The 27,153-nt window shown below is 46.2% G+C and overlaps 1 protein-coding gene and 1 non-coding gene across 5 annotated transcripts; one reads left to right on the top strand and one right to left on the bottom strand.

The window, feature by feature from the left end:
* AARS (alanyl-tRNA synthetase) lies at positions 1–21,424 on the bottom strand. 4 transcript variants are annotated; one of them, XM_014457969.2, is made up of 21 exons: positions 21,303–21,424; positions 18,772–18,928; positions 16,568–16,756; positions 15,854–15,999; positions 13,119–13,310; positions 12,033–12,177; positions 11,324–11,469; positions 10,651–10,759; positions 10,349–10,499; positions 9,506–9,630; positions 8,975–9,119; positions 8,013–8,191; positions 7,384–7,497; positions 5,569–5,775; positions 4,897–5,081; positions 3,540–3,648; positions 2,795–2,908; positions 1,821–1,940; positions 1,609–1,695; positions 1,153–1,266; positions 1–550 (listed from the first exon to the last, which is right to left on the bottom strand). In XM_014457969.2, the coding sequence occupies exons 2-21, from the start codon at positions 18,913–18,915 to the stop codon at positions 365–367; spliced, it is 2,907 nt and encodes a 968-aa protein (XP_014313455.1). In that variant the 5' UTR covers positions 18,916–18,928; positions 21,303–21,424; the 3' UTR covers positions 1–364. The 4 variants fall into 4 exon arrangements, with proteins under 4 accessions (XP_014313455.1, XP_014313452.1, XP_006091282.1 ...); XM_014457966.2 differs by lacking the exon at positions 21,303–21,424 and adding an exon at positions 20,967–21,293; XM_006091220.3 differs by lacking the exon at positions 21,303–21,424 and adding an exon at positions 21,000–21,292.
* Positions 14,633–14,739, top strand: LOC111826534. Its single transcript, XR_002829889.1, has one exon. It is a non-coding gene; the product is annotated as a U6 spliceosomal RNA (small nuclear RNA).
* Positions 21,425–27,153: the final 5,729 nt, after the last annotated feature.

Raw genomic sequence — 27,153 nt, 5'->3', positions numbered from 1 at the left:
TCAAGTATTGCACATGGTCCTTTTATTTTCTGCAGCAAAAATGGTTCTTTCATGCAGACCTAGAGCCTTGGGTCTGCAGAAAACTGTTTATAGACATGAGCATGACAATGATTAGTAGCAATACTGGGATAGTGGTTCTACACAGATGGTGCTCAGGTGTAGGGCTCCAGGCAGAAACGTAACGTGGGCATTGAGTCACAGGCTGGCACCTAAGTGAGTTCCAGTTACTGCTGAGTTAGGAGGAGAAATGGGGCTATTTAAAGGTCCCAAGATTCCAATGTCTGTGTGGCAGACAGAGATCTCCTGGCTGAACGGATACATCTGGTGCGGGGGAGACGCTTCCAAGTGGAAGCCACCCCTCCCCTCAATTCTTCACATCTCCCAGGCGGAGCTGGGCAAAGGAAGTGGCCAGCTGCAGCGCCTCCTGCAGGCAGCCCACATTCTTGCCTGTGGCCTGAGCAGACACATCTTTGCCACCACCTTTGCCATCCATCAGGCCTGACACCTGCTGCACCCACTCACTGGCTTTCAGGCCCCGGTTGGCTGCATTCTGGAAGACAGGAAGGAGAAGTGGGAGTCAGGACAGAGGATGGAACTGAGGGAGGCACTGAGAGGGGAGGGAAAGAAAAAGGAGGGGGAACCACAGACACCCACTCCTGCCCTGGGTGATGCTGCCAGAGGCCGAGGCAGACCCTACAGCGGTACCACGGTTAAGATAGGCATACTGAGCGACAAAACCAGGTATCAGCCAGCACAGTTAAACACATCCACCAGGAAAGGGATGCTGGAGGGGACCAACAGGAGGGCAGGAGAAGGGCTATTTCTTTGCCCTGCTCAGTGTGGCTCAGTTGGTTGGAGTGTCTTCCCGTGCACCAAAAGGTGGCAGGTTTGATTCCTGGCCAGGGCACATACCCAGGTTGTGGGTTTGATTCCCAGTTGGGACACGTATGGGAGGCAGATGATTGATGTTCCTCCCTCCCTCACCCTTCCTGTCTTTAAAATCAATTTTTTTAAAAGAGAGAAGGGTGTCTGTAGCTTTTCTAATGGGGGTTGCACAAACACACTTGGGGGTTGGGCAAACAACTGTAAGAACTGAGCTTCCTCAGAAAAGCTACAGACCCCCACTGGCACAGGGCTGCAGGGTATTCTGACCTGAGGGACTTGACACAAGCACGTGATCTTGCCAGCCTCATTATCCACTGTGAAGAGCATGGCCGACGTCTGTGGGGAATGCGTCTTGAAGAGCTTCAAGGCTTCGTTCAGGGCCTGTGGGAGAACCTGGCATCAGGCCATGGCCCTGGAGAAGGGCCAGGCTCCCCATAAGCACAGCGAGTTTGCAGAGCTCAGTTCTCGGAGCTTTTCCTCACCCCACCTCCCCCGCTTCCTAGACCAGGTGCTGGTCCTAGCTCTCCAACCACCAGATCTCTCCATGGCTTAGCCTAACCTCAATCCCAGAGAGTGGGCCCTCAGATGACCACTCCGCTCTGAGCCACAAAACTCAGACTGCAGCCACCAGAGGGTTGATGAGCCCCCGAGAGGAGACAAGCAGCGGATAGGCACTGAGCAATGCCTGGAGACCCAGCCCCTGGAGCCCTGCCCCTGGGTTGCCTTGGCTGACGCGCCGCTCTCCATCTCCAGGATGACGAGGGGCTGGTTGGGGTTGCTATCAATGAGCTGCTTTGTCTTCTCCAACACCTACAAGGGAGGAAGGTCCATTAGAGAGGTTTCAGGTCCCAGGCCCAGACTGACACCCAGACAGCGGTCTTTGCTGGGTAAATCCTCTTGGTTCCCTTCCAGCCACCAGCTCTGCCAGGACTCACTCGCTTCTGGACATCAGCTTTGCTAGCCCGGTCGAGGTCATCCATGATCTTCTTCAGGGATTTGAGAGTCTCCCGGAATTCATCCTTCTGCCATTGGGGGATGACTGCAGTGGCCAGGGCCTGGAACCAGAACCGGAAGACCATTCAGATAAGAACCACAAGGAGCTAGGATGTGAGGTTCCAGCCCAGCCTACCCCACTCTTCTAGCTTTGAACACTAAAGTCCTCCCTGATTAGTGTCCAGAAGGAAAGAGAAAACAAAAAAATGGTATTGCGGTCGGTCACTTATGAATAACCACAGCACTTCATTTTTTTGTTAATCCTCACCTGAGGATATTTTTTCCATTGATTTTCCGAGATAGTGGAAGGGAAGAGGGAGGTGGAGGAGGGGAGCAAGAAAGAGAGAGAAACATCAATGTGAGAGAGACATCGATTGGTTGCCTTCTGCAGGTGCCTTGACCAGGCTGGGGATCAAACCTGCAACCAGGTATGTGCCCTTGACCGAGAATGGAACCTGAGACCCTTCAGTGCGCTGAGCCACACCAGCCAGGGTTAACTACAGCAGTTTTAACAAGCAGGACTGGAGAGAAAGAGGCAGAATAAAGAGATGGGAACCCTGTAAGACCTGGTCCCTACCAAGCAGTGGACACAGCCTGTGAAGGGCTTATTGGAAGTCCCCGAATATTAACGAACACCGGAAACTGGAAACTGGGCACCCACAGCACCTCCCCAAACTCCCTCCACACCAGTGTACACTCATGCTTGGGACGGGCCCCCCTACTACTGGCAATGGGGGCAGCAGGCAGGTTCCGGGGTCCATGGACTCCCTATTGCAAGGCTGCGTGACAGCAGAAGTCAGTCCCAAGGCCCACAGCGCTGAGAGCCAAGACTTGAGGGTTCAAGAAAGGGTGTGTCTGGTCACCAGGCCTAGGATCCAGCACTGAGCAGGCCCTGAGGAGCGGGAAGCCGCCCTACCTCTCCAAGGTCAGCGATCTCCCTCTGCACGTCCTTGTTGGGCGAAGTCTGGGCCTTCACTTTGGCCTCCATGACAGAAAGAGACTTCTTCAAGCTCTCTGCTTTCCTGAGGGCCTGGGAGGGGACAGTCAGAGTTGTAAACTCCAGGTGCCTTTCAGCTTCACTATTCTGTCTATAAACAACTGTGGCCAACACTGATGGCAGGCGATGGAACAACACATCCCTGAGACACCAGAAGTTTCTCTTCCTTCAGGGAGCAAGTGTTTGCAGCCTCTTGACCCAAAACGGAGCACCTTCCTCACATGCCTGGCCAGGGGAAAGGCTGCACTAGCTCAGGGTCAGCAGGTAAACGAGAAGTCATAAGTTAGGAGGCTTCAGCACACATCAGGCACAAGCTAGTCCCCACCCCACACAACTGTTCCCATCTCAAACTAGGCACGTACCCCCAGGGGGACGAGGGTAAGTGCTGGGGACACTGGAAGTCACAGCAAAACCATGGCTAACCTTCCTAGACACATATATTACTGGGAACAAGGCAGGATTTGCATGTATTGCACAGATTAAAAGTAAGATAGCTATGAAGTCTTTTGCACTGGTGGCTTGCTTCCGCCAGGTAACTGGGGACATTTGGGGTAGCCCTGTACTTCTGCTTCTGACTGCAGCAGCCACACCACCATCTGTGGATCTGCAGACTAAGCTCTTCTTGCCCTGTTCCATTAAGCCACGAACCACCCAATCTGCTCACCTTCTGGGCTTCAGCGCCTGTGACAGCCACGATCCTCCGGATGCCCTTGGCAATCGCTTCTTCACTCACAATCACAAAAGCTCCCGCGTGACTCGAATTCTGCAGGTGACTGATGGCAGAACACAAAGCCCGTAGTTATGAGGAAGCCCAGGTGCCCTGCTCCCCACTGCACCCCTGAAGCCCTTGGCTCTGCAGCCCTGAGCCCTTCGAGGTCAGTCCTAGGGAAGCTCCCTAAAGGGGACAGTGGGAAAAGGCCCTGCATGTTTAAAGGAATTTCAGAATCCAGCTTGGCCAGGAAGGGGCTGAGAGCTCTGTGACACTAAGCAAGACGCCATGTTTCTGAGCCTGTTTTCTCATGTATGAGTAGGTGTTATGCTCCCTCACAGGGCTGTTGGGAAAATCAAATGAGATCAAATGAAACTAGTCCCTAATACCCAATGCTATATAACTGCTGGCGGGCTCTACATTCATTCACGTTTTTGGTTCTCTCTGGTGGAACATAAGCTATATTCTTCTATCCCAGTTCACTAGTTGAGAATATTGGAGATTAATTTAAAACCCTACAACCCTTTAAACAAACAGGCTTTGTTCCCTGTTGCTCAGAGAACCTCAAACTCTCATTATCTCTCAGTCATCCTGTGAGGCATAGAGCCTTTGAAAGCTGTTTTCTGTGCTCTAAAGAGGGTTGTGCAAAGTGTCAAGGCAGAATTAGGCCTGGAACCTGGTCCCCATATACTCTCTCACCCTCCACATGCTCTACTGCTCCCTGCCTGCCTGAGGCCTGCAGGAGGTCCTGGAGGGCCCTACCAAGGCCCAAATGTTTCACCAGGCTTCCTTCGGAAGCAGGAACTTCCCAGGTCACCAGAACCATCCCCGGAAGACCCCAGGGAGGTACCAAGTGCTATGGAGGAATTCAAGTTGGCGGAAATAAGTGGCTATCCCAAGCCAAATTGAGCTGGGCCTACAGTGGGGCCTGACTCCGGCTGAGACAATGAGATTAACAGCTCAGATGTTGTTCAAGCAGCAAAGGGAGTGAAGTGAGGCCCCCGGAAAGGAAAGGGGCTGGGACCAGACCAGGAGCTGGATGAGCACTCTATGGCCTTGCTGAATCCTGAATTCACAGGCCAAGAATCCCAACTCGTATGGGATCAGCACAGGAACAAGAGCAAACAGTGTGTGGGAAGTGCCTCCTCCTAGGAGGCTCACAAGCACTGCCATGCTGGGATTCTTGGGATGCTGTTTGCCAACTGCGCTTCTGGGGCTTTGTTCAAACCTTAGATAAACTACAGTTGGTCTAGGACCTACATCCGCCAGCGGTAATGCCACTGGCCCCGCTACTGCTCCCCGAGGTACTCACGTTCCCCCACAGAACTCAACAGAAGTGAGTGAGCCAGCAGGACCGGAGGGGTCGTCTAGCAGCTTGGACACTGGGACCCCAATAGAGACGACGCGCACAGGGTCAGGATAGGTTTCATCAAACACAGCCCGCAGGCCCTGGATGGCTTTAGCTGCTGCCAGGGGACAGTCCTGGGTATAGACGGGCTGCGGGGAAAGAAGACGGAACAGAGGCTGGGAAAGGTCTCTGGAGGTCAGCAGGGAGCACTACGACGAGTGTGGTCCTGCAGGCAGGGCTCTGGGTTTCTAATCCCGGCTCTGCCTGCCCACAGCCTCCTGAAAGAAGGTACTATGTATAGTCGAGGGAATCAAAACAGAAATTTCCAACCATGTTTTGTTAAACTGTGAACAAATCTTACATGGATGTGCTTTATGTAAAACACGTACTAGAAGAGCTCTGGTTGTCCTAAGCAGGGAGCGGAGCAAGGACCTCTCCCTGCCGCTCCCCAGAGGCCCTCAGACCCTCTGCTGAGCACCAGCACTGCCCCCACTGAGCACAGTTTGAGAATCACTGCTTTAAGCAAACCTGCGTGCGGGACAGAATATGGTACGATGGAGCAAGAGCATTTGGGTTGACACTCTGTGGACAGAAAGTGATGGTGCAGGAAGGAGTGAGGTTCATGACCCAACCTACCTTGGCTGCCTCAATCATCTCATTAACAATCTGCTCAGCCTTCTTGATCTGTTGGGTGGACATGGCTCCCTTGGCAGTGAAGTCAAACCGAAGGCGGTCAGGCGCAACCAGGGAGCCTCTCTGGTCAGCTTCCCCAAGCACGGAGCGCAGGGCGAAGTTCAGAATGTGGGTAGCTGTATGGTTGCTCATGACAGGTCTACGTCGGGGCTGTAAAGAGAGGCGGCTGTGGAGGGATCTGCAACAGATTGCTGGTTGTCCCCCAATACTTGCTCTCCCCATCTTCCCAAGTACTAGAATTTTTAGTTGGACACATGGCTGCCCAGAATAAAGACTACGTTGCCTAGCTTCTCTTGCAGCTACGTGTAGCCATGTGATAAGTTCTGGTCAATGAGCTGTAAGCACACCCTTCAGGGGAAAGGGCATGCCTTCCCCCTGCCTAGAACAGGAGGTGGTAAACCATGGCCTATGAGCCAAATCTGGCCTGTCACCCATTTTCATAAATAGGTTTATGAACACAGCCACACTCATGTGTGTACGTATCGTCTATGGTGCTTTTGTGCCACAACGACAGAGTTCAGTAGTTGTGATGGAGACAGTTATGTCCCAAAATGCCAGAAGTATTTACAATCTGGCCCTTCCTAAAACAGTGCCGATCCCTGACCTAGAAAACCAATGTGATAGCTACCTTCTTGGACCGTGAAATCAAGGGCAACACCCCAGGAATGATGGCAAAGCAACAAGCAAGGAAAAGCTGGGCCCAATAACTTTGTGGGGCACAGCCTCTATATAAGCCTGGACTTTTAGGTGAGAAACACATTTCTATCTTGTTTAAAGTTACTGTTATTTTGGAGCTCTGTCACATACAATAGAATCTATTTATTTTGTTGTTAATCCTCACCTGAGGATATTTTTTCCCATTGATTTTTAGAGAGAGGAGAGGAGAGGAAGAGGAAGAGGAAGAGAGAGAGAGAGAGACATTGATTGGTTGCCTTTTGCATGAGCCTCAACTGGGGCTGGGGATGGAACCTGCAACTCAGGTACATGCCAGGTCTAAAATAAATATCTTAATTAATACAGGATCCTTGGGTTCTGAAGAAGTATTTGAAGTTAACCTGGAGAAAGGCAATTCATGAAAACAAGTCTATAGGATCACAATGGAAATCACTGTGGTCTGACATGGGAACGTATATATAGATTTAACTCTCAGATTCATCCCTTATGTTTATGGACCAATTTATAGCCAGGGAGGAGATGAACAGTACATACATCAAATCACTGTGATGTACAGTCATGTGCTGCACAATGATGTTTCAGTCAATGACAGGCCATATATAAAACGGTGATATACCATGCAGCCTAGATGTGTAGTAGGCCATAACATCTAGGCTTGTGTAAGTGCACGCTCTGATGTTCGCACAATGATGAAATCACCTAACGATGCATTTCCCAGAATATATCCCCACTGTTAAGTGGCATATGACTGAACTTTAAAATACCTTATAATTTTACATGTCAATTATACCTCAATAAAGCTGAAATTAAAAAAAAAAAAAAAAAAAAAAAAAAGGATGCCCTGGCCAGGTACCTCAGTTGGTTAGAGCATGGTCCCAAAATGCTAAGGTTGCAGGTTCAATCCCTGGTCAGGGCACATACAAGAATCAATCAACGGATGCAGAAATAAGTGGAACAACAAATTGATGTTTCTTTCTCTGTATCTCTCCCTTCCTCTCTCTCTCAAATCGATAAATTAAAAAGAAAGAAAAAAAGAGGTGAGTACTAACCAGATTCAATGCTGACCAGCATAATTCAACTCACCTCATCAATAAACAGTCGGACCTGATCCCCCACTTTCAGGTTGCCATAGATTGTTCCTATGTGTAGCACATACCCTCCTCGCACCTGAGTATTCTTCACTGTAAACTCAGTTTTCTGAAGGGAGTCAAGAAGGAGACCAATAAACCAACAAATGTATATACACCATTAATGCCATGTGTTTGTTATCTATACATAGCATGCACCATTGTGTACACATTTACATTATATGCACACGCCATCTTATATATGGACCCATATGTGACTAGGACACTCATCCGAGACCACAGAGTCAGCAGTGGCAGAGCTAAAGGCTGAGACTCTGACAAGGATGCCTGCCCCTCCGAGCTGCCTCTCCCTATTTATGAGGAAAGCACAGAGGAACCGAGGATCAACCCAGGCATCTGGCGGTGAGGATCCTGCTACAAGGGGACCTCATGGCTATGCAAGCAACATGGTGCAATAAGCAGCTCCCTCAGCTTCAGAAATACAGACTGTGGAACACAACCCAAAAATCAGGGTGTCCGCTCCCCAAGGCCGAGTGCTGAGGAGCCAGCAAAGCCACCCCGGACCAGGCCTGGCACTTTGTCAGACCCCTCTCTGCTAACGACAAAGCATGCATATTGGCTCACGTCTTCACTGCTGTCATCGACCTTCACCAGGTAGCCTTCGTCGTAGATCTGCCCTCCTTGCTCAGCATAGAAACAGGTCTTGTCCAGCACCACTCCACACTCCTGGCCCGTGGACACTTCCTCCACGAACATCTTATCCCTGCGCAGAGCCATCACTGTAGCCACTGTGCTCTCAAACGCTGCACAGGAGGGGAAGCGGGTCAATGACTTCGGTCACACGTTCTTACCAGGCTTTTGCTGCATTCTATTTCTCAAACTCTCATTGGGGCCTCATTATCTAATTTTGTTTGAAAGCAAGCTCACCAGACTCCATGAAAAGGCTTAACACACTGGCTTCCCACCAGGGAATGCAGCACTCACAGGGTGTCCAAACTGTCCTGGTTTGCTTGGACCCAAGGGTTTCCTGGGATGCGAGACTTTCAGTGTCAGCACTGGGACAGTTCTGGGAAAACTGGGGCAGCTGGTCACCCTAACTCAGCTACTGAGCAGAAACTCGGTGAATGTGATGAGTAGTTCTTAAACAGTAGTAATAAATCCCCTACTTCAAGGTCAATTCGCAAAGAATATACTCTTTTGTGAGCTTGCTTGGATAGATTTAGATATCTCTGCTGGAGCAAAAGAGGAAAAACATGTCGTGCCTGTTTGATTTTTCATAACTTAGAATATTACTATCCCCAATGACAAATTCAACAGCCACCGTGAATCATATAATGTCCATTTCCTGATTTCCTATTAGATGTTACAATGAGAGGCAACTGGGTGAAGAGTACAAGGAATCTCCCTGTAAACTTAAAAACAAAACACTCCCTATGAACCTAGAATTACTTCAAGAGAGCTAAGAAAACCAACCAAGGTCTCTGAGTATGAAATTACACAGCGTGACTATACGGCACCGACGGAGAGGCTACCACAGACACCCTAGGTGTCTCTTGCAAACCCTCCAGACGAGCTCAGTAACGTACCGTAGCTCCCACTGGAGTCCGAAAGGTAGCTGTACTTTGGAGAGTCGTCTGTAGCCTCCAGGCTCTTTCCCCGAAGCTCTTCGATAGCATAGATGTCCAGCATAATGTGGTCTTCCCCTCCAGCGCCCTTGCCCTGTGACTTCAGCTGCCAGTAAGAGAAGCAAGCGTAGTTACCCTAATGCAGAACTCAAAGCTGCTCAACTATGCCCGATGTCAAACTCTAGAACAGGTTTTTCCATCTCAGCAGATAATTCTGTTATGGGGCCGCCTATGCACTGTAGGGTGTGAGCAGCATCTCTGGTTTCCACCCACTAGATGCGAGTAGCATGCCCCCTGTCGTGTAAACAAAAATATGTTCAGACATTATTGCCAACTGTCCCCTGGGGGGCCAAAATGCCCCCAGCTGAGACCCACTGGTCTAGGGAAAACGGGATTTCAAAGACTTTAATGAATGGAAACTCTTCCTTGCTTTGCAGCCAAGTCCTGCCTTGGTAGGTGTTGGGTCTCCTGCTCACTCCCCAAAGTCTTTACCTGGGCCAGTTTCCTCTCCTCTTCAAAGCCGTCCATATCTACCACCAGGCCCTTCTCTTCAGCAATCAGACCGGTGAGATCCACTGGAAAGCCATAGGTGTCATAGAGAAGCCAGGCAGTGTCCCCTGCACAGCACAAAGGAAGTGTGTCAAGTAACGTGGACGGCCCCTGCCTTTCGCCCCCAAGCCCTTCCCAGGAGGACGCTGACAGTGACAGAGGGATTAAAGAGACAAGGTGAGTACTGGGTCTATGCACTTGTCAGAAAAGCCGTCAAACCTTTTGGAAATGACTTGGAGGAAGCACAAGAAGTCTCCTAGTGAAGTTGTTTCTTAACCTAAACAAGTGTTCAGTTTGTGAAATTCATCAGCCTTTCCCCTTGTAAATTATATTATATTTCAAAAAAAAACTTTCAGAATTAATTTGTTCTGTCTGGTAGAAAAATAAAGCAATTTTCAAAAACCAGTATGTATTATATATTCCTATTTTTGCTGGAAACCACACACACACACACACACACACACACACACACACACACATACATTTGTATGCAAATAGAGAATCGTCCTGAATACACACAGCCCTTAAGAGCTGTTAACTCTGAGAAACATATTTGGGAAAAAGGATTTTCACTTTTACTTGTATGTTGTTTGAATATTTTATCATAATAATGTATTTTATAATTTTAATATAAACCCCATTTTACACCACAAGCAGTCTAACCAAGCCATGCTCAGCCTCTGGAGGCATGGGAGTCCCCTGTCCGTTTGTGAAAAAAGGGCTTGCCTCTTCCAGGAAGACGAAACAGCCTCGTGGGAGAAAGGAAAAAACTAAACTGGTCCTCACCGGGAATGGTCTTGCTGTCTCCCAGGCTCTGAATTTTCCTGTCCAGGATGCGACGCCCCCTGCTGAGAGTCTTGAGAAATTGCACTTCCTCTTCATTAATAATGTCCTTCACCATATCAGGGTCCTTCTTTAGTTCAGGAAATGCATCTCCCTGGCAAAGGGGAAACAGATGTGGGCCCAGGGAACCAGGGACTATTCCATGACCCCTCCAAAAATGCTCATTAACAGTATGCTACCTCCCTCCCGGGCCCCCTCAAGGTATGTGCTTGGTATAGAAGAAGCAAACAGGGAAATAGACCTACCAGGGACTGGACGACGACGTCTACTAATGTAGCAAAAAACCCCTTGCTGGCACTGAGTTTCTCATGGGAGTATCGCACAGCCCGGCGAAGAATCCGTCTCAACACATACCTATAAGAGGTAGAACCCAATCCTCCGTTAGATATGGTCCCAGCTGAATATTTTGTAGTAGTTCTTTGGAATTCAACCCAAAGCAAGATGACCAACTTTTTGTCTTTCTCTTTCAAAGCCTTTCTTTTATCCTATGATTGCTTCTTTTTGCATTCCCCAAGCTCATTAACATGAATTCCAGCACAAAACTCAGTAACATATCTACAAATATGTATCAAGGATGACCTGGGGTAATCGTAGTTTGTTTTCCTGACCTCAGAGATGGAGGCAAGTACAGACCAAATGGTGGACTTGATTCCCCCATCCCAGGCTCTGCCTGTCAGTAAAGAAGTTGCCTGGAGCTAGTCAAGACCTACTCCTCCCCCACTGCTGCCAATATTCTATCAATCTGTATCATCTGTAGTTAGCAGCAAAGAATTAATAAAGCGACAACTCTTTAGTGTGATCTGAAACTCCCTTCATCCCTAAACAAAGTTTCCCGCCAACTACCTAGAAGACAAAGAAAACAATAAAACATAGCTCTAAGTTCCACAGAGTCCTAACATCGCCCCACGTGTAACATACCCCCGCCCTGTGTTGTCAGGTCGGCCGCCATCGGCTAGAGCCACAGTGATGGTCCGAGCATGGTCAGCCAGCACCCGGTAGGCCATGTCAATCCCATCAGCATCGTCAGCACCAACTTTCCCAGTGTATGGCCGGGCACCTGTGCCCTACAGATAAAATCCAGGAGGCAGCACATGAGGAAACAGCCTTTCTGGCCTTGCCTTGCCCTAGGACAGCGGTTCTCAACCTGTGGGTCGCGACCCCTTTGGCGGTCGAACGACCCTTTCACAGGGGTCGCCTAAGACCATCTTGCATATCAGATATTTACATTATGATTCATAACAGTAGCAACATTACAGTTATGAAGTAGCAACGAAAATAATTTTATGGTTGGGTCACAACATGAGGAACTGTATTTAAAGGGCCAGAAGGTTGAGAACGACTGCCCTAGGACGTTCCAAGAGGACTGAGGGGCATTAGGAGAAAGAACGAACCTCTTGCCAAGAAAGGTGAGAGCAGTGGGACTAAAGGGCCTCCAGCCAGCCCCTTGCTCTCCACAAATTATAGTGCCTTGTGCCCAGAGCCTTGTGTTATGAACAGTAAAGTTGGCAAGATGGTCACAGGACCCTCAGCTAGCAAAGCATCTGGTTATTCAACTTTTGACAGCACTGCTAAGAGCCCAGCCTGAAAACTTCCACACAAGTTGGCAGTGTTTGCAAAGGGCCAGTACCTTCTGAATGGCTTCAAAGTAAGGGACAAAAAGGTCAGTGTCGTAGTTGGACATCTTATTCTGCAGCACAGACACCAGTCGCTCCAGGCCCATCCCTGTGTCAATACTTTTCTTAGGAAGAGGTTTCAGAGTTCCATCGGTTTCCCTGCATGATCAGAGAAAAAGGAAGTTGAAATGAGGACTCAGACCTCTCCCTGCCAATTAAAACTCATTTACACAGCAGCTTGCAGATGGAGACTTTTTGTCATTTGCCGCTGCCTGATTTGGTGGGAGGAGGGGAGTGAAGGGAGAAAGGTAAGAAGTACTCTGGGGTCCATTTAGAAGGGAGGCAAAGCTTCAGAAAAATTAAGCTTTAAAATAACAGTCTAGGCCTAGCAGGTTTGGCTCAGTAGATAGAGCATTGGCCCATGGACTGAAGAGTCTTGGGTTCGATTCTGGTCAAGGGCATGTACCTCAGTTGCAGGCTCTATCCCCCGTCCCAATTGGGGTGTGGGTGGGAGGCAACCAATCGATATGTCTCTCTTACATAGAAGTTTCTCTCTCTCTGTTTCTCCCCTCCCTTCCACTCTCTCTTAAAAAAAAAAAATCAATGGAAAAAATTATTCTTGGTTAAGGACTAAAAAAAAATAATTTTTCAAAAAAATAAAATAATGGCCCAAATGACATTACAGAAATAGCCTTCAAGTAGGTATCATGGGGAATAAAACTCACTTATAAAAGAATAGCCCCAGCTCTGACCCAGAGATCAGAGGGAAAACCTGAGAAATAAAAGAATGGCCACAAGATGCCATGATGCCTTTGGTGCCTGCGTTAGCACTGCCCCACTGTCCCCAGAGACCAGGATGAGAAGACAGCTACACGCCTGATTCCTCTTTCTCTGTGCAGCCCAAGGACATAAAACCAAAAACCCAAACTTCCTTTGTCCTAGACCTGTTTGACACCATTACATTTCCGTAAGAAATAAACTTTTATATGAAGAATAACACTGTCGAAAAAGATACACACAGGGCTACAGAAATGTGAGAAAAGCCTGGGAGAGTATATATGGGACATCTCAGCAGGAATGGTCCAGGACCCCAGGGCCACCTGTTATACTGGATGAACACGAGGTTCCAGATCTCCAGCACGTTGGGGTCATCCTGGTTGACAAGATGTGCAGCATCCCGCCCTCCGATCCGGTCATAGTGGATCTCACTGCAGGGACCGCACGGGCCTGTGTCACCCATCTCCCAGAAGTTATCCTTCATGTTGCCGGGGAGGATTTTGGCGTCATCCACCCTGCACACAGTGGGGAGGATAAGCCCGGTTATAACCACGGACAGGATTTAGCACAGACTTTAATCCGCTGCAAAAAGAGATCCTTATAAATTTCTACAAAGATGGACCACTCTCTGGCAATTACTAATGCCACGCCTACATACAGGCCCTGCTAAAGAGGCAGAACATGATTCTTCTCAAGAGTGATAACAATAGGATACAAAATATACATATGCTCCAAACATGACTAAATAAAAATATGCAAAGATACGGATAACACCTAGAAAGGAACACATTAAAAATGGAAACCTTGCCCTAACCGGTTGGCTCAGTGGATAGAGCGTCAGCCTGCAGACTGAAGGGTCCCAGGTTCAATTCCGGTCAAGGGCATGTACCTCGGTTGCGGGCACATCCCCAGTAGGGGGTGTGCAGGAGGCAGCTGATCGATGTTTCTCTCTCATCGATGTTTCTAACTCTCTAACCCTCTACCTTCCTCTCTGTAAAAAAAAAAAAAAAAATCAATAAAATCTATTTAAAAAAATAAAGGAGACTTGAAGGTTGAGTGACATCGACTGCATATAAAGAGGAGCAAAAATATAACCAGGCAAAAAAAAAAAAGGAAACCTTTATGCTGCATACGACTAGAATCTAAGCAAATATTTTCTTGACAAATGGTTCTTCATTTTAAAAAATGACTATATGACAGTATGTGTTAAAAAAATAAAAAACCCTGCTGATTAAAGTTACCTCTCAATACCCTAATTTAGTCATCTATATTTTACCTTAAAATGATACCAAAAAGAATCTAATAAGATTAAAACATTTAAAAATAGCTGACTGCTGAAAGTTGCTTAGATAATAAAGCAATCCAAAGAGATTGTGCTTACTTAATAAACAAAGCACAGACACAGAGAAAGCCAAGTAAAACAGGACTCAAGAAGTCAAGGTCAGTATTTAAGTTTCACATATGTTACTGCCCAAAATGCCCAAGTACATTACGCTATAGAGTCTAACCAAGTAGGAATTTCAGGCCACCCACAAGGGGAAGCTGGATGGAATAATATACCTGAAGTAAAAGTTAAAAAAGGAAAGAAAGAAAGGCTGCATTGCTTAAGTGTAGTAAAAAGTTATGCAGTGGCCCAGCTGGTGTAGCTCATGAACCAGGAGGTCGAGGTTCAATTCCTGGTCAGGGCACATGCCCAGGTTGTGGGCTCAATCCCCAGTAGGGGGAGTGCAGAAGGCGACCGATCAATGCTTCTCTCATCATCGATGTTTCTATCTCTCTCCCTTTCCCTTCCTCTCTCTGAAATCAATAAAAACATATTTTTAAAAAAGATAGGCTTGTGCTCGCTTCGGCAGCACATATACTAAAATTGGAACCATACAGAGAAGATTAGCATGGCCCCTGCGCAAGGATGACACGCAAATTCGTGAAGCGTTCCATATTTAAAAAAAAAGATAGGCTTAGCCCTAGCTGGCTTGGCTCAGTAGAGAGCGTCGGCCTGCAGACTGAGGGGTCCCAGGTTCGATTCCAGTCAAGGGCACATGCCCGGGTTGCGAGCTCGATCCTCAGTAGGGGGCGTGCAGGAGGCAGCCAATCAATAAGTGATTCTCTCTCGTCACTGATGTTTCTATCTCTCTCTCCCTCTCCCTTCCTCTCTGAAATCAATAAAAAAATTTTTAAAAAGAGAAGAAAAATATCCTTGGGTGAGGATTTAAAAGAAAAAAAAAGATATTAGCTTAAGGCCATTGACAGTATTTTTTTAAAAAAAGCTATGTACTAAAGAACAACAGAGTTCAGTAAAAAGAACAAGAATATGAGACAAGGACACCATGGGCACCCCAGCTGTCTACAGGGTACACCTCTCCACAGATTCCTTTTGGTACAGCACTTCACAAATTCTATTCAGTCTAAAGCACAGAACACATACAGCTCATCTATCATGTTACCTTTTATGCTACATGATTTTACTTTAGAATTATATTACATTTTTAAAAACCCAAATGGCTTTTACTACTCCTCTCCTGCATCCCTAACCAAGCTCTCCACCCCTCCTCATTCCACATCCCCAAGTAAAAAACAAAAAACAACTTCCTTTGTCCTAGACCTGTTTGATGCCATTACATTTCCATAAGAAATAAACTGTTTCATATTAAGAATATCACTCTGTTGAAAAAGATACACATAGGGCTACAGAAATATGAAAAAGGCCTTGAAGAGTATATAAGGGATATCAAACTATTAACAATGGTTAATCTTAGAAAACTTCTAATTCCTATTTTTACATTTCTACGTAGTTTGGATTTTTACAACATGTGAATTATATGCACAATTTCTAAAAATATACAAAAATTTAAAAATATGACTTTATGTTGGCTTTCTAAAATAGAATGACCAATCAAACCTACTAAGAAACAATGTGGGTACCAAAAGATAATTACTCACAGTCACCCCACCTCCATCATGAAATGGGAAATGGCAATGTACCCCAAGTCCTAAAAGCCTACTCTGGCACCAATCACTTTACTCCTCCATTCTCATCAAATGTGAGCTGCAGTCTTACCCCAAGTTTTGCCAGATCTGTTTGCACTCCAAGTCGGGTTCTAAGCCAGCTGCTTCATCCCCACCAAAGTAAGTAACATAAAGTCTTTCCACCGGAATGCCAAACTCTTGGGTGAGAAGTTCCAGAGCCATCTTACATGCCAATTCCTACAAAAAGGAACGAAAAGGAAGATGTGGAACATGGCCAAGCCAGTGTTTGGTTTATTCTACTATTTATTATGAGGACAAAATGTCCAGATCCTGAGAACACAGATAGAAAACGACAACATCTTCATTATATACTCAGCAGACACCCGGCCAGCATGGTTCAGTGGTTGAGCATAGACCTATGAACCAGGAGGTCATGGTTCAATTCCTGGTCAGGGCACAAGCCTGGGTTGTGTGTCTGATCCCCAATGTGGGGTGTGCAGGAGGCAGCCGATCAATGATTCTCTCTCATCATTGATGTTTCTATCTCTCCCCCTTCCTCTCTGAAATAAATAAAAATATATTTTTAAAAATAAATAAACTCAGCAGAATTCAGGATTATTGACTTATGCAAGAAATCCAAATGTGAACTGTAATCATCAAATTATAGGTATTGCCACCAGGAAGTCTTAAAATATCATTTAGAAGATTTACTCCTAAGAGTGACAAGCAAAATTAGAATCCGCTTCCCTCAGTGGTAATGACTATTTTGCTCAAAACCCCAACAGACCTCCTGCTTTGATCTTACCTTGAAGTAATCTCCAAAAGACCAGGAGCCCAACATCTCAAAGAAGGTGTGATGATAGACATCCTTGCCCACGTCGTCCAGGTCATTGTGTTTGCCCCCGGCCCGGATGCATTTCTGGGTATTGGCAGCTCTGCTCAGCTTTGCCATGGGGTGAGATGGATCAATAGTGTTCAGGAAGATGGGTTTGAACTGAAAAAAAGAAGGGCACATTTCAACTTTTAAAGAGCTGTAGGTAGACTAGGTGGCCACACACTGACAGGAAGAGAGCACATACAAACTGTTCCGTTTGTGATTTAATTAGCCAGGAATAGAGAAGCTTCTCAGAGGCAGGTGGCCCTGCAAGGCTACAGCAGGGCAACCTATCTTGGAGCAGCTTCTCCCCGATTCTAGTTCTCTAATGGTCCCCACCAGTGACACGACCCGTGCAGGAGAAAGGCCTGCCAGATCTAAGGTAACAGCCAAAGGTGGATGCGCTGAAACGTGTGCTTCCTTGCAAATCTGACCGTCAGGGTTTGTATCATCTTTCTGGAAGAACTTATTCTAAAAGTGATGGACTGGCGCCCTAGCCGGTTTGGCTCAGTGGATAGAGGGTTGGCCTGTGGACTGAGGGTCCTGGGTTCGATTCTGGTCAAGGGCACATGTGTGGGTTATAGGCTCAATCCCCAGTAGGGGGAATGCAGGAGGCAGCCGATCAGTGATTCTCTCTCATCATTGATGTTTCTATCTCTCTCTCCCTCTCTGAAATCAATAAAAAAATATATATATTTTTAAAAAGCGATGTACTGGCTTGGTAGTAAAGGTGAGAAGGAAGAAAAAAAATTGAGACCTTCATTAAGAGAGTAAAATCAACATGACTGGATGTGTAGGAAGACAGTATCTATCACCTTGCTTTGGTATACCATTGTTATATGTGTAACTCTACCTTATTTTTCCCACTAGACCTCTCCAATTTGGTAACTACCAGCCACTTGTGAATATGTAAAATTGAGTGAATTAAAATGAAATAATTAGTAATTATAATTTTTTTTTTAATCCTCACCCGAGGATACTTTTCCATTAATTTTTAGAGAGAGTGGGAGAGGGAAAGACAGAGAGAAACATCAATGTGAGAGAAACACACCGATTGGTCGACTACTGCATGTGCCCTGACCAGGGCCTGGGCCGGGGCGGAGCCTGCAACTGAGGTATGTGCCCTTGACCAGAATCAAACCCGGGACCCTTTGGTCGCAGGCCAATGCTCTATCCACTGAGCCAAACTGTCTAGGGCAATAATTGTAATTTTTTTAAAATGAAAATTTTTTCTTTTTTAAAAATATATTTTTATTGATTTCAGAGAGGAAGGGAGAGGGAGAGAGAAATAGAAACATCAATGATGAGAGAGAATCATTGATTGGCTGCCTCCTGCACAACCCCCACTGGATGCCCAGGAGCCTGCAACCTGGGCATGTGCCCTGACCAGGAACCGAACTGTGACCTCCTAGTTCATAGATCGATGCTCAACCAGTAAGCTATACTGGCCAGGCATCATCATTGATGTTTCTCTCTCCCTCTCCCTTTCTCTCTGAAATCAATTTAAAAAAAAGAGAGAGAGACTATAAAAACCCCAATAAAACTGCATGTCCTAGAATGAGGATGAAAGCAAAGCTTTGAAAGAATCATGAAGCACTGACTTGTTTTATAAAGAAAAAACAAAGATAATGAAGATATGAAGGAGAATTGCAATAGTTAACAGCTCTCTTCAGGGCTCAGCCAGGTTAACCCAGCTTCTCATTCTAAGAAAACAGCTTTTTCCTTAGGGGAAAACAAAGGCAAACTTAACAGATTAAACACAGGATGAAACTGTTTACCCATGTCCTGCTTTGACTTGGCCTGACATTTTTACTTTCAGTTGCATTTTTCTTGAGAGGCATACAAGTTTTATCTGTGGATATTGGAGCCTCTTATCACAACTAAAAATAATAGCTAATATTTGAGTACCTACTCAAATACTGTGCTAAACATTTTTAGTGCGTTAACTTTATTTACGCCTTTCTTCAATCTAAAGGCAAGCACTATTATTATTCAACGACATAAAGTAAGTTCCACAAGACAACACAGTGAGTGACAGACCCGGGAGTCTGTCGGACTCCGAGAGCTTTGCTTTATCACTGCTCTGCTGCCTCCTATGTGGACAAATAGCCAGAAAGAAGGGAGAAAAGCCTTACCTGGTTCATGCCCGCATTGGCAAAGAGTAAAGTGGGATCATCCAATGGGATGGTAGCAGATGAGTGAACATAGGTGTGCTCATTTCTCTTGAAGAAATCTATAAATCGCTGCCGAATTTCACTTGCTGTGAGGGTTGAGTCCATCTTGAAAGTAACCCTACAGAAAATAACCAAAGAAAAAAATGAGGAAAAAACTAAGAGATAAGTAGGCATTATATAAGACTCCTGGCTTCTTAGGCCAAGTCAAAGCAGGACACAGGTAAATGGTTTGATCTAAAACCTCTGTTGCCCTAGCTGGTTTGGCTCAGTGGGCAGGGGTGGGCAAACTTTTTGACTCGAGGGCCACAATGGGTTCTTAAACTGGACCGGAGGGCCGGAACAAAAGCATGGATGGAGTGTTTGTGTGAACTAATATAAATTCAAAGTAAACATCATTACATAAAAGGGTACGGTCTTTTTTTTTTTTTAAGTTTTATTCATTTCAAATGGGCCGGATCCGGCCCGCAGGCCATAGTTTGCCCACGGCTGGGCTAGAGTGTCAGCCTACAGACTGAAGGGGCCCAGGTTCGATTCCAGTCAAGGGCACATGCCCGGATTGCGGGCTCAATCCTCAGTGGGGGGTGTGCAGGAGGCAGTCGATCAATGATTCTCTCTCATCATTGATGTTTTTCTCTCTCTCCCCCTCTCTTCCTCTCTCTAAAATCAATAAAAACATATTTTTTAAAAAAAATTTTTAAAGGTTGTATACAGTGAACAAGAAACTCTCTCAGATTTTGTTTTAACCAAAATTTCAATTGATTTATTCACAACTCAATCAACTCATTATTCAAACAAAAGCCCTTTGATCAAAAAGATGGTGAAACACTGGTTGATAGAGCCAAATCAATAGCTGACTGCAATTTCTACAGGCGAGGACTTTGTGTCCATGGTAAGGAGTCAAGGCTGGGGTTTTTCGAAACTCTGTCACACCGCATTCTTCCTTACCCCTTCTCATCATGCTCTCAATGAATCTCAATAAAGGTGACAAAGATGAATTTACGGAGGCAATTCTGCGCGGCACCATGTTAGCTGTTTTGCAGTGTTCACTGCTCGCCCTGTACATGGGCTACCTGAGGCAAGTAGGCAGGAACTTTCCATTTCTGCTTCTCCAGTCGACTTACTGAGTGCGTACCATGGTACTAGGAACCAAGGTGAATGGGTCTATGTCTTTAATGGGGAGACAGTCATACACAGAAATAACCTCAGTATGATGTAAAAGAATCCACTACATTGGACAGTAATAGCCCAATACAGCCTGGGACTGTTAAAAACCGTGTCCCCACCACCACCACTCACTCATCTACGCAATATAAAGAAGCTGGCAGCCCTGACCGGTTTGGCTCAGTGGATAGAGCATCAGCCTGCAGACTGAAGGGTCCCAGGTTCGATTAGGTCAAGGGCATGTACCTTGGTTGCGGGCACATTCCCAGTAGGAGGCGTGCAGGAGGCAGCTGATCGATGTTTCTCTCTCATCGATGTTTCTAACTCTCTATCCTTCTCCCTTCCTCTCTGTAAAAAATCAATAAAATATATTTATAAAAAAAAGAAGCTGGCAGGCTCTATGGGCTACAGAGGCTGGTCCTCAGATCCCACTTCCTGGCAGGAGCTGAGTCCGGAGCACCCTAAGTCACACCAGCCTTCAGGGACGTTTCCCCAAGCCCTTCATCTGCCAGGTCAGCTATCTACCCTACTCCCACGCTTCCCCTCTTTCTAATTTCTCATGCTGGAGCTCTTAATTTCAGAGAGACTTATCTAAGGAAGCCTCCTCCTGGCTGATCAGATTCTCCTTGTTTTATTCTCCCAGCCCCGGGCCCCTTCCTTCAGTCTCGTGCCTTTGCTGGCTTGTGTGAGCCACCTCCCCATCAGGCTGCCAGCGCCACACCAGTGGGCACCATGCCTGGGTTTTGCTCCCCACGACAGGTGTATCCTCAGCATCTAGAAGAGTGGTCGCTAACAATTTCATAACCAGGTATGAACAAGTCTCTAAGAGCAAACTCGGGATGAACTTAAAAGCACACCAGGAAACGCAGGCTGTCTGAGAAAGGAACAGCTGAACATGATGGGGCCCGGACCGGCTGTCAGCTGTTCAGCTAATTTTAAGAATTCAGAGAACGGTTCATACAGATTCCACCCTGGACCACCAACGTTCCGCTCACCCTTAGGAGATACAAACTTAAGAGAAAGAAAACCTCCGCTTTGGGTGGGTAGTCAATGGCAACCGGGATCCTCCCAAGAGCTTGGTCCTCGTTCAGGCCACCGGAGGCCGCTCCACTCCAGCGCTCGGCTGCCGTGTCCGCTGCCCGGGCCCCGGCTCCCGCCCAAGGTCCAATTCCAGAGGCCTCGCGAGGCCTGGCCAAGCAGCCGCTGCGGCCGCTGCGCTCGCAGACGCCGGCCCTGCCGCCCTCGCGGTAGATTTCCAAGGCTGTCTGCTTCCCCCGAGGGTCGCCGGGCCTCACTCCTCGCTCAGCCCACCGCCAGCGGCCCGCGAATACCTGTGGGCGCACACCGGGCAGATGCACAGCCAGAAACCACCGCCGGCCGCAACGCGCAGCGCCCCGTCCAATCAGAGCGCGCAGATGGAAAGCGCCCCACCGCGCCTCACCTCTACGGGACTTCATTGGTCAATGGGTATGCCAATCAACCCGGGCTTCTCAGCGGGTTTCTGGGAAGGCAGCTCTAAACTGGCTGATGCAACGGTGGGGAAAGAAGGAAAGGGGTGCGTCACGTGACAGAGTAGGGTGCGGACACCTGGGGGCTGACGTTTTGGTTTCCATAGAAAAAGTCCCAATAGCTGACATGGTTAACAAGGGGAAACGGTGACATGTGTTTGATACAAGTCACAGCTCTTGATATATAGTTTTGATCATTTTAGTTACAGAATGGTATGTAGTCCTGAAAGATTCTGGTATAATGTGCCCATGGATACACTTGTCCTTGTCAAACTTTCTTGGATTTAGTTGTGGAAGAAGTAATTTAATATTGAATTTCGCATCTGCCCCTTGATTTGCCTTTGAAAAACAACGGTTAATATTTATATGTGAGGTATATTGTATTAAAATTTTCACAGAGATGACTGGCCGGTGTTGCTCAGTTTGAGCTTCATCCCAGGCACCAGGAGGATTGTGGTCAGGGCACATGGCCAGGTTGGGGGCTAGATCCCCAGTAGGGGGCGTGCAGGAGGCAGCCCGTCGATGTTTCTTTCTCATCGATGTTTCTCTCTCCATCTCCCTCCTTCTGAAACAATAAAGATATATTTTTATAATTTCATATAGATTATTTCTAACATTTAAATTTTAAACTGTATGAGGCTGGTCAGCTGCCATGCCATTTTTACTGATGAGGTAACTGCCTTGCCCAAGTTCACACTGAAGAGTATGGTGCCAAGCCTGGATCCAAACCCACCTCTAATTCCAAAGTCCATGCTCTATAACCTACAGCATCCGATATATCAAAATACCCTAGTATACAATTGTACTACTGTTCAAAACAGAATTAAAGATATTGCAGAAAAATTTTACTTTTTAAAAAAGATATATTTTTATCGATTTCAGAGAGGAAGGGAGAGGGAGAGAGAGGCAGAAACATCAATGATGAGAGAGAATCATCGAGCCTGCAACTCTGGCATGTGCCCTGACTGGTAATCAAACTGTGACCTCCTGATTCAGAGGTCGATGCTCAACCATTCAGCCATGAGGGCTGGTCAGAAAAATTTTACTTTTTAAAGTAATATAGCATCCTATACAAATAGATAAAGTTCAAAAGCCAGTTTTTTTAAAAAAAAATCACCTGAATTCACTTTCTAGATCACAGCAATTCAATAATCTTCATCATATCTAACATTTATTGAACACGCACTGATCTAAGCTTTTGCTCCTCATAACAACCTTATAATGAGTTACTATTATTATCTGCTTTTTAAAAAATTATTACCTGCTTTTAACAACTGAGGCACTAAGAAGTTGAGACAGTAAAGGACAAAACCAAGAGACAAGTGTTTGTTCTGGCCCAAATGGACCCCAAAAGAGAAGGCATATTAAACCTAAACAATCTGCAATATGGGTCAGACTGCCGTGCCACCACAGTGAATATGAAAGCTAAAACTATACAAATTGCATTTTTTAAATAAAGTAATATAGGTTGTCATCTCAAAAACTCTGCTATGTTGCCAGAGTTATTGTTGTTAGCACAGCACCTATACTGATGGAAGAATGACAGAATTTTTAAAAATTTTATTCACTTAATATAGGAGAGGAGCATGAGAACTATATAAATTAATAAAGTCAAACAAAGTTAAGTCAGGGGCCTGTTACATGCTGCCTGACACAGAACTCGGCTGGCCAGAGATGAAAGCAGACCATAAGGAGCCTCCAGAACAAAGATTAATAGCTACTCACCATACCATATCCATACACAAGGACACAAAATACACCTTGTAAAGGTTCAAGTTATTCCCAACTCCCCTCTGCCCCCCAACTCTCTTATTTCCCCATGGCAGGAATTTGCCATAGAAACTACAGATATAAGCTCAATCTCAAGAGACAGTTGGCGTCTCTCTTCCTTCTCTTGTGAGGAGGGTCCACTACTCTGTCAGTGGAGTGGCTTTTCTTGCTTATCCTCTCTGCTCAATAAACTGGCTTCTGTTTTAACCTCTTGTCAGGCTCGCTTCTTGAATTCTTTCCTGCTCAAAGCCAAGAACCCTGCTGGCTCAGGGTTTGAGTCTCCCTTTGGGACTTCACCCGCTGGTATCACATTCAGTGGCAATGAGGAGAGATTGTAATTGAGGTCCAAAAGTCACATTCTCCTAAACATGAATTTTCTACATGAATTATTCAGATAATTACCCAGTTCTCTATGATATTTGTCTCTTGTAAATGTCAACTACATAGTGGAAGGAAAGCTATCTCAATGCCACGTGTGAATTGTGTATTTTAGGAAACTTCTTATTCTGGGCTAAGCAAATAGGCCTATTATAAGAGTAAACGCTATACACACGGCCTGCTCTGCAACAGAACATTGGTAAATCCTCACCTTGGAGCATGAGGAAGATAACAGGGGCTCAAAATAAAATACTCAGTTTTGTAAGGACTGGTCCTAGATTCTGATGCTTCCATCGCACCTAGGCTACTTTTAGCATCTACTATGGACTTAGAATGTTCATTTATTTGCTCTCAGATCAAACGGGAGTGACTGAATCGTTGTTTTCAGATGATAAGATGCTGTAGTAATCAGCTGGGACATTAAAATGTAGATCCTGACTTAGTAGGTCTGGAGTGGGGCCTGAGGTTTTCCCTTTCTAATAGGCTCCCTGGCGACAGCTGTACTGCTGGGGATCACACCTGGAGTAGCAAGGGCCTGAACTCCAGAATGAACTTTTTCACCTGTTTGTTCAGAGACAAAGATTTAAAAGTTTGACCTACCGAGGGGTGTGCATTCCGCATCTATCTATTCACCAAATGAGTGTCTATTACGCAGTAGTCCCTGAAGATCAGCATTAAAGAAAGCAGATACTGTCCTGCCCTTGGGAGTCCCCGAGTCCAGCCAGGCAGCCGAACAATTAGCGAAAAGTGACAAAACTCACACCGAGGCGCCCCCACGGGAGCCTGGACTCGGCCTTTGCCCACACGAACCTGGTGCGCTGATTGGCTGGCGGGTCCCCCGCTACAGCCAATGAGCTGGGGAGGCCGTTGGTGGGGGCAACGGCCATGCTGCCGCGCGATGGCCGGGGCCGCTGGCCGAGGCCAAGGTCAGGCCTGGAGGTGCTTTCTGCCTCCCTGCCCGTGGGCGCCGTGAGTATTTCGGAGGGTGGAGGATGGCCCTCTCCCCGACATCTAGGTGTCTTCCTCGCCTCGCCACAGGGGGTGGGGCACGAGCCTTCGCCATAGGCCCGGCGCTGGACCCATGGCCTTAACCTGGTGATCTCATTGCATCCTTGAACAGTGAGATGATTTACGGTGATTTCAGAGCAGAGGCTGCCCAAGGCCACGTGGGAGTAAAATGCAGGAGGCAGAATTCAAATCCAGATGCTCTGTATTCCTCTGAGTCCTCTCTCCACATTCCATTTTGGAGACCGGATTTCTCCTTAGCAGGAGTCTCATATTGTGCAGGTTTGGGGAGGTGGACGTAGGCGAGTCTAGAATCCTGATGCTTATTTTTAAGTTGTTGTTCTTAAATATGTTTTTATTGATTTTAGAGAGAAAAGAAGGGAGAGGGAGAGAGAAACATTGATGAGAAACATTAAAACCCATGGGCTGCCTCCTGCACGTCCCCTACTGGGGGGGTCCAGCTCGAAACCCCGGTATGTGCCCTGACTGGAAGCCCAGCCGGTGATCTCTCGGTGTATGGGTCTGCGCTGAACACCGAGCCGTCTCGGCTAGGCTGTTGTTTTTTAATAGAGAAACAACATATACTAAAAGCATTTATGGGGAAGATGAGCAGCAAATTCAGGAGAGCTGCTGTCTCTTAGGATGGCTATGGAGGGACTTCAATTGAGTCATAATTGTTTTATTTCTTAAGCCGTGAGGGGGTAACCTAGATGTTATATTATTCCCTTTCTTGTTTGTCTGAAATACAATTTTAAAAGGAAAACATGCACATGGAAAATAAATTTCAGAGGATCAAGTGTACATAACAGAAAGGAAGTCTCTCCTACCCCAGATTTCTAGAGTCCCTCACTAGAAGCCACTGTATCAGTTTTGTGTATCTTAAACATTTTGTATAGTAGGTACTAGTGTATATCTGAGTTTGTTTTGTTTTGGGTGTGTTGGTTTATGGGTTTTTTGTTGTTGTCGTTTTTGCACAAGTGTATCCTATTATATACAATCAACACCTTAGATGACTTAATTTTTAAAAAATATATCTTTATTGATTTCAGAGAGGAAGGGAGAGGGAGAAGGAGAGATAGAAACATCAATGATGAGCCCTAGCCGGTTTGGCTCAGTAGATAGAGCATCGGCCTACAGACTGAAGGGTCCCTGGTTTGATTCCAGTCAAGGGCACATGCCTGGGTTTCAGGCTTGATCCCCAGTAGGAGGCGTGCAGAAGGCAGCCAATCAATGATTCTCTCTCATCATTGATGTTTCTCTGTCTCTCTCCCTCTCCCTTCCTCTCTGAAATCAATAAAAAATAAAATAAAATAAGAAACATCAATGATGAAAATAATTGATTGGCTGCCTCCTGCATGCCCCCATTTGGGGATTGAGCCCACAATCCTGACATGTGCCCTTGACTGGAATCGAACCCAGGACCCTTCAGTCCACAGGCCGATGCTCTATATACTGAGCCAAATTCGGCTAGGGTTAGATGACTTAATTTTTAACCTCATTAAACTTAAAAAATCCATTAACCTCCATTAGTCCTGTGATCATCAATATAATTTCTCTGGCAAAATATTCCCAGGGTTGTTTCTGACATGATGAAATGTAGGTCATGGCTTCCCGGGCTGTGTGTTTGCCTTTTTCTTTTTTTAACGTCCTCATCCGTAGTATAAAAAAAATCTTCCCCAATTAACTCTTTAAATGGTACAGGAGAAAAAGAATCATGACAAGTAAAGGACTGCTGGGAACTGCTTTATCCTTTCCCAAACATTTTTATTCATATTCTCCAGGTAAAGTTCCACATAGAGCCCACTACTGCTTGAAATTAATTTATTGTATGTAGTGGAATATTGGCAAAGTGAGAGAAGTGGGAATTCATTTTCTCCGGTGCAGGAAAACGCCCAGCTTTTTTCTAGTGAAGTAGCAAGGGGAGAGAAGCTTATATGACGTTAGCAGGAAGCATCTGCACACTTAACCCTTATTTTACCTTTTCTAAAAGCACAAGATACTTTTGCCTCTTTAATAATTCTCCCAGTCACACGATCCTTACATGGGAGAGCTAGGATTCTAACCTAGGCACAGTTAACTTCAAAAGTCAAGCCAGATGGGAGGGTTCCCTGGAGTGAAGTCATTTGCTCATTAAGCTATTCTGCACTTTTCTTTGACCATCTACCAACCACTTCTTCCCTGACTCTTGTCAATCCCCACTGAAACTGTGTCTGTTCGGCTCTGCAAACATCCTTGCTCTCTCCAGTCTCTGGTCCTCTATCTGGAACGCATTTCCCTAGCACCTTCCTTGAGTATCTTTTAAGGTGAAATTTCTCTCAGTGGTGTTGGCTTTGGGACAAATTTTCAATCAAACGGTGTTAGAGAGGGCTGATTCCCAACACCCTGGCCAACACTTGGACATCTGAAATTACCAACCTGAAAAGTGAGGGAAAATAATCTGCTTGTTTCAGTATGCATTTTGGTGACTATTTGTAATGGTCTTGTGTTTTGAGATCTTCAATCTGTATGAGCCGTTTCTATG

Source organism: Myotis lucifugus, unplaced genomic scaffold (genome assembly GCF_000147115.1).
Source record: "Myotis lucifugus unplaced genomic scaffold, Myoluc2.0 scaffold_88, whole genome shotgun sequence".
Classification (NCBI taxonomy): Eukaryota; Metazoa; Chordata; class Mammalia; order Chiroptera; family Vespertilionidae; genus Myotis; species Myotis lucifugus.
Note: the sequence above shows the minus strand (reverse complement) of the source record. Positions and strands in the feature narration are given on the sequence as shown.

What these genes read in the sequence shown, in the direction of transcription:
- AARS (XM_014457969.2), bottom strand. Translation starts at nt 18,915, where the DNA reads ATGGACTCAACCCTCACAGCAAGTGAAATTCGGCAGCGATTTATAGAT. An exon ending in CCAATGCGGGCATGAACCAG is followed by an intron (nt 16,757 to 18,771) that starts GTAAGGCTTTTC and finishes TCTTTTTTTCAG; the next exon opens with TTCAAACCCATCTTCCTGAA. An exon ending in GGACTCCAGTGGGAGCTACG is followed by an intron (nt 8,192 to 8,974) that starts GTACGTTACTGA and finishes CCTCCTGTGCAG; the next exon opens with CGTTTGAGAGCACAGTGGCT.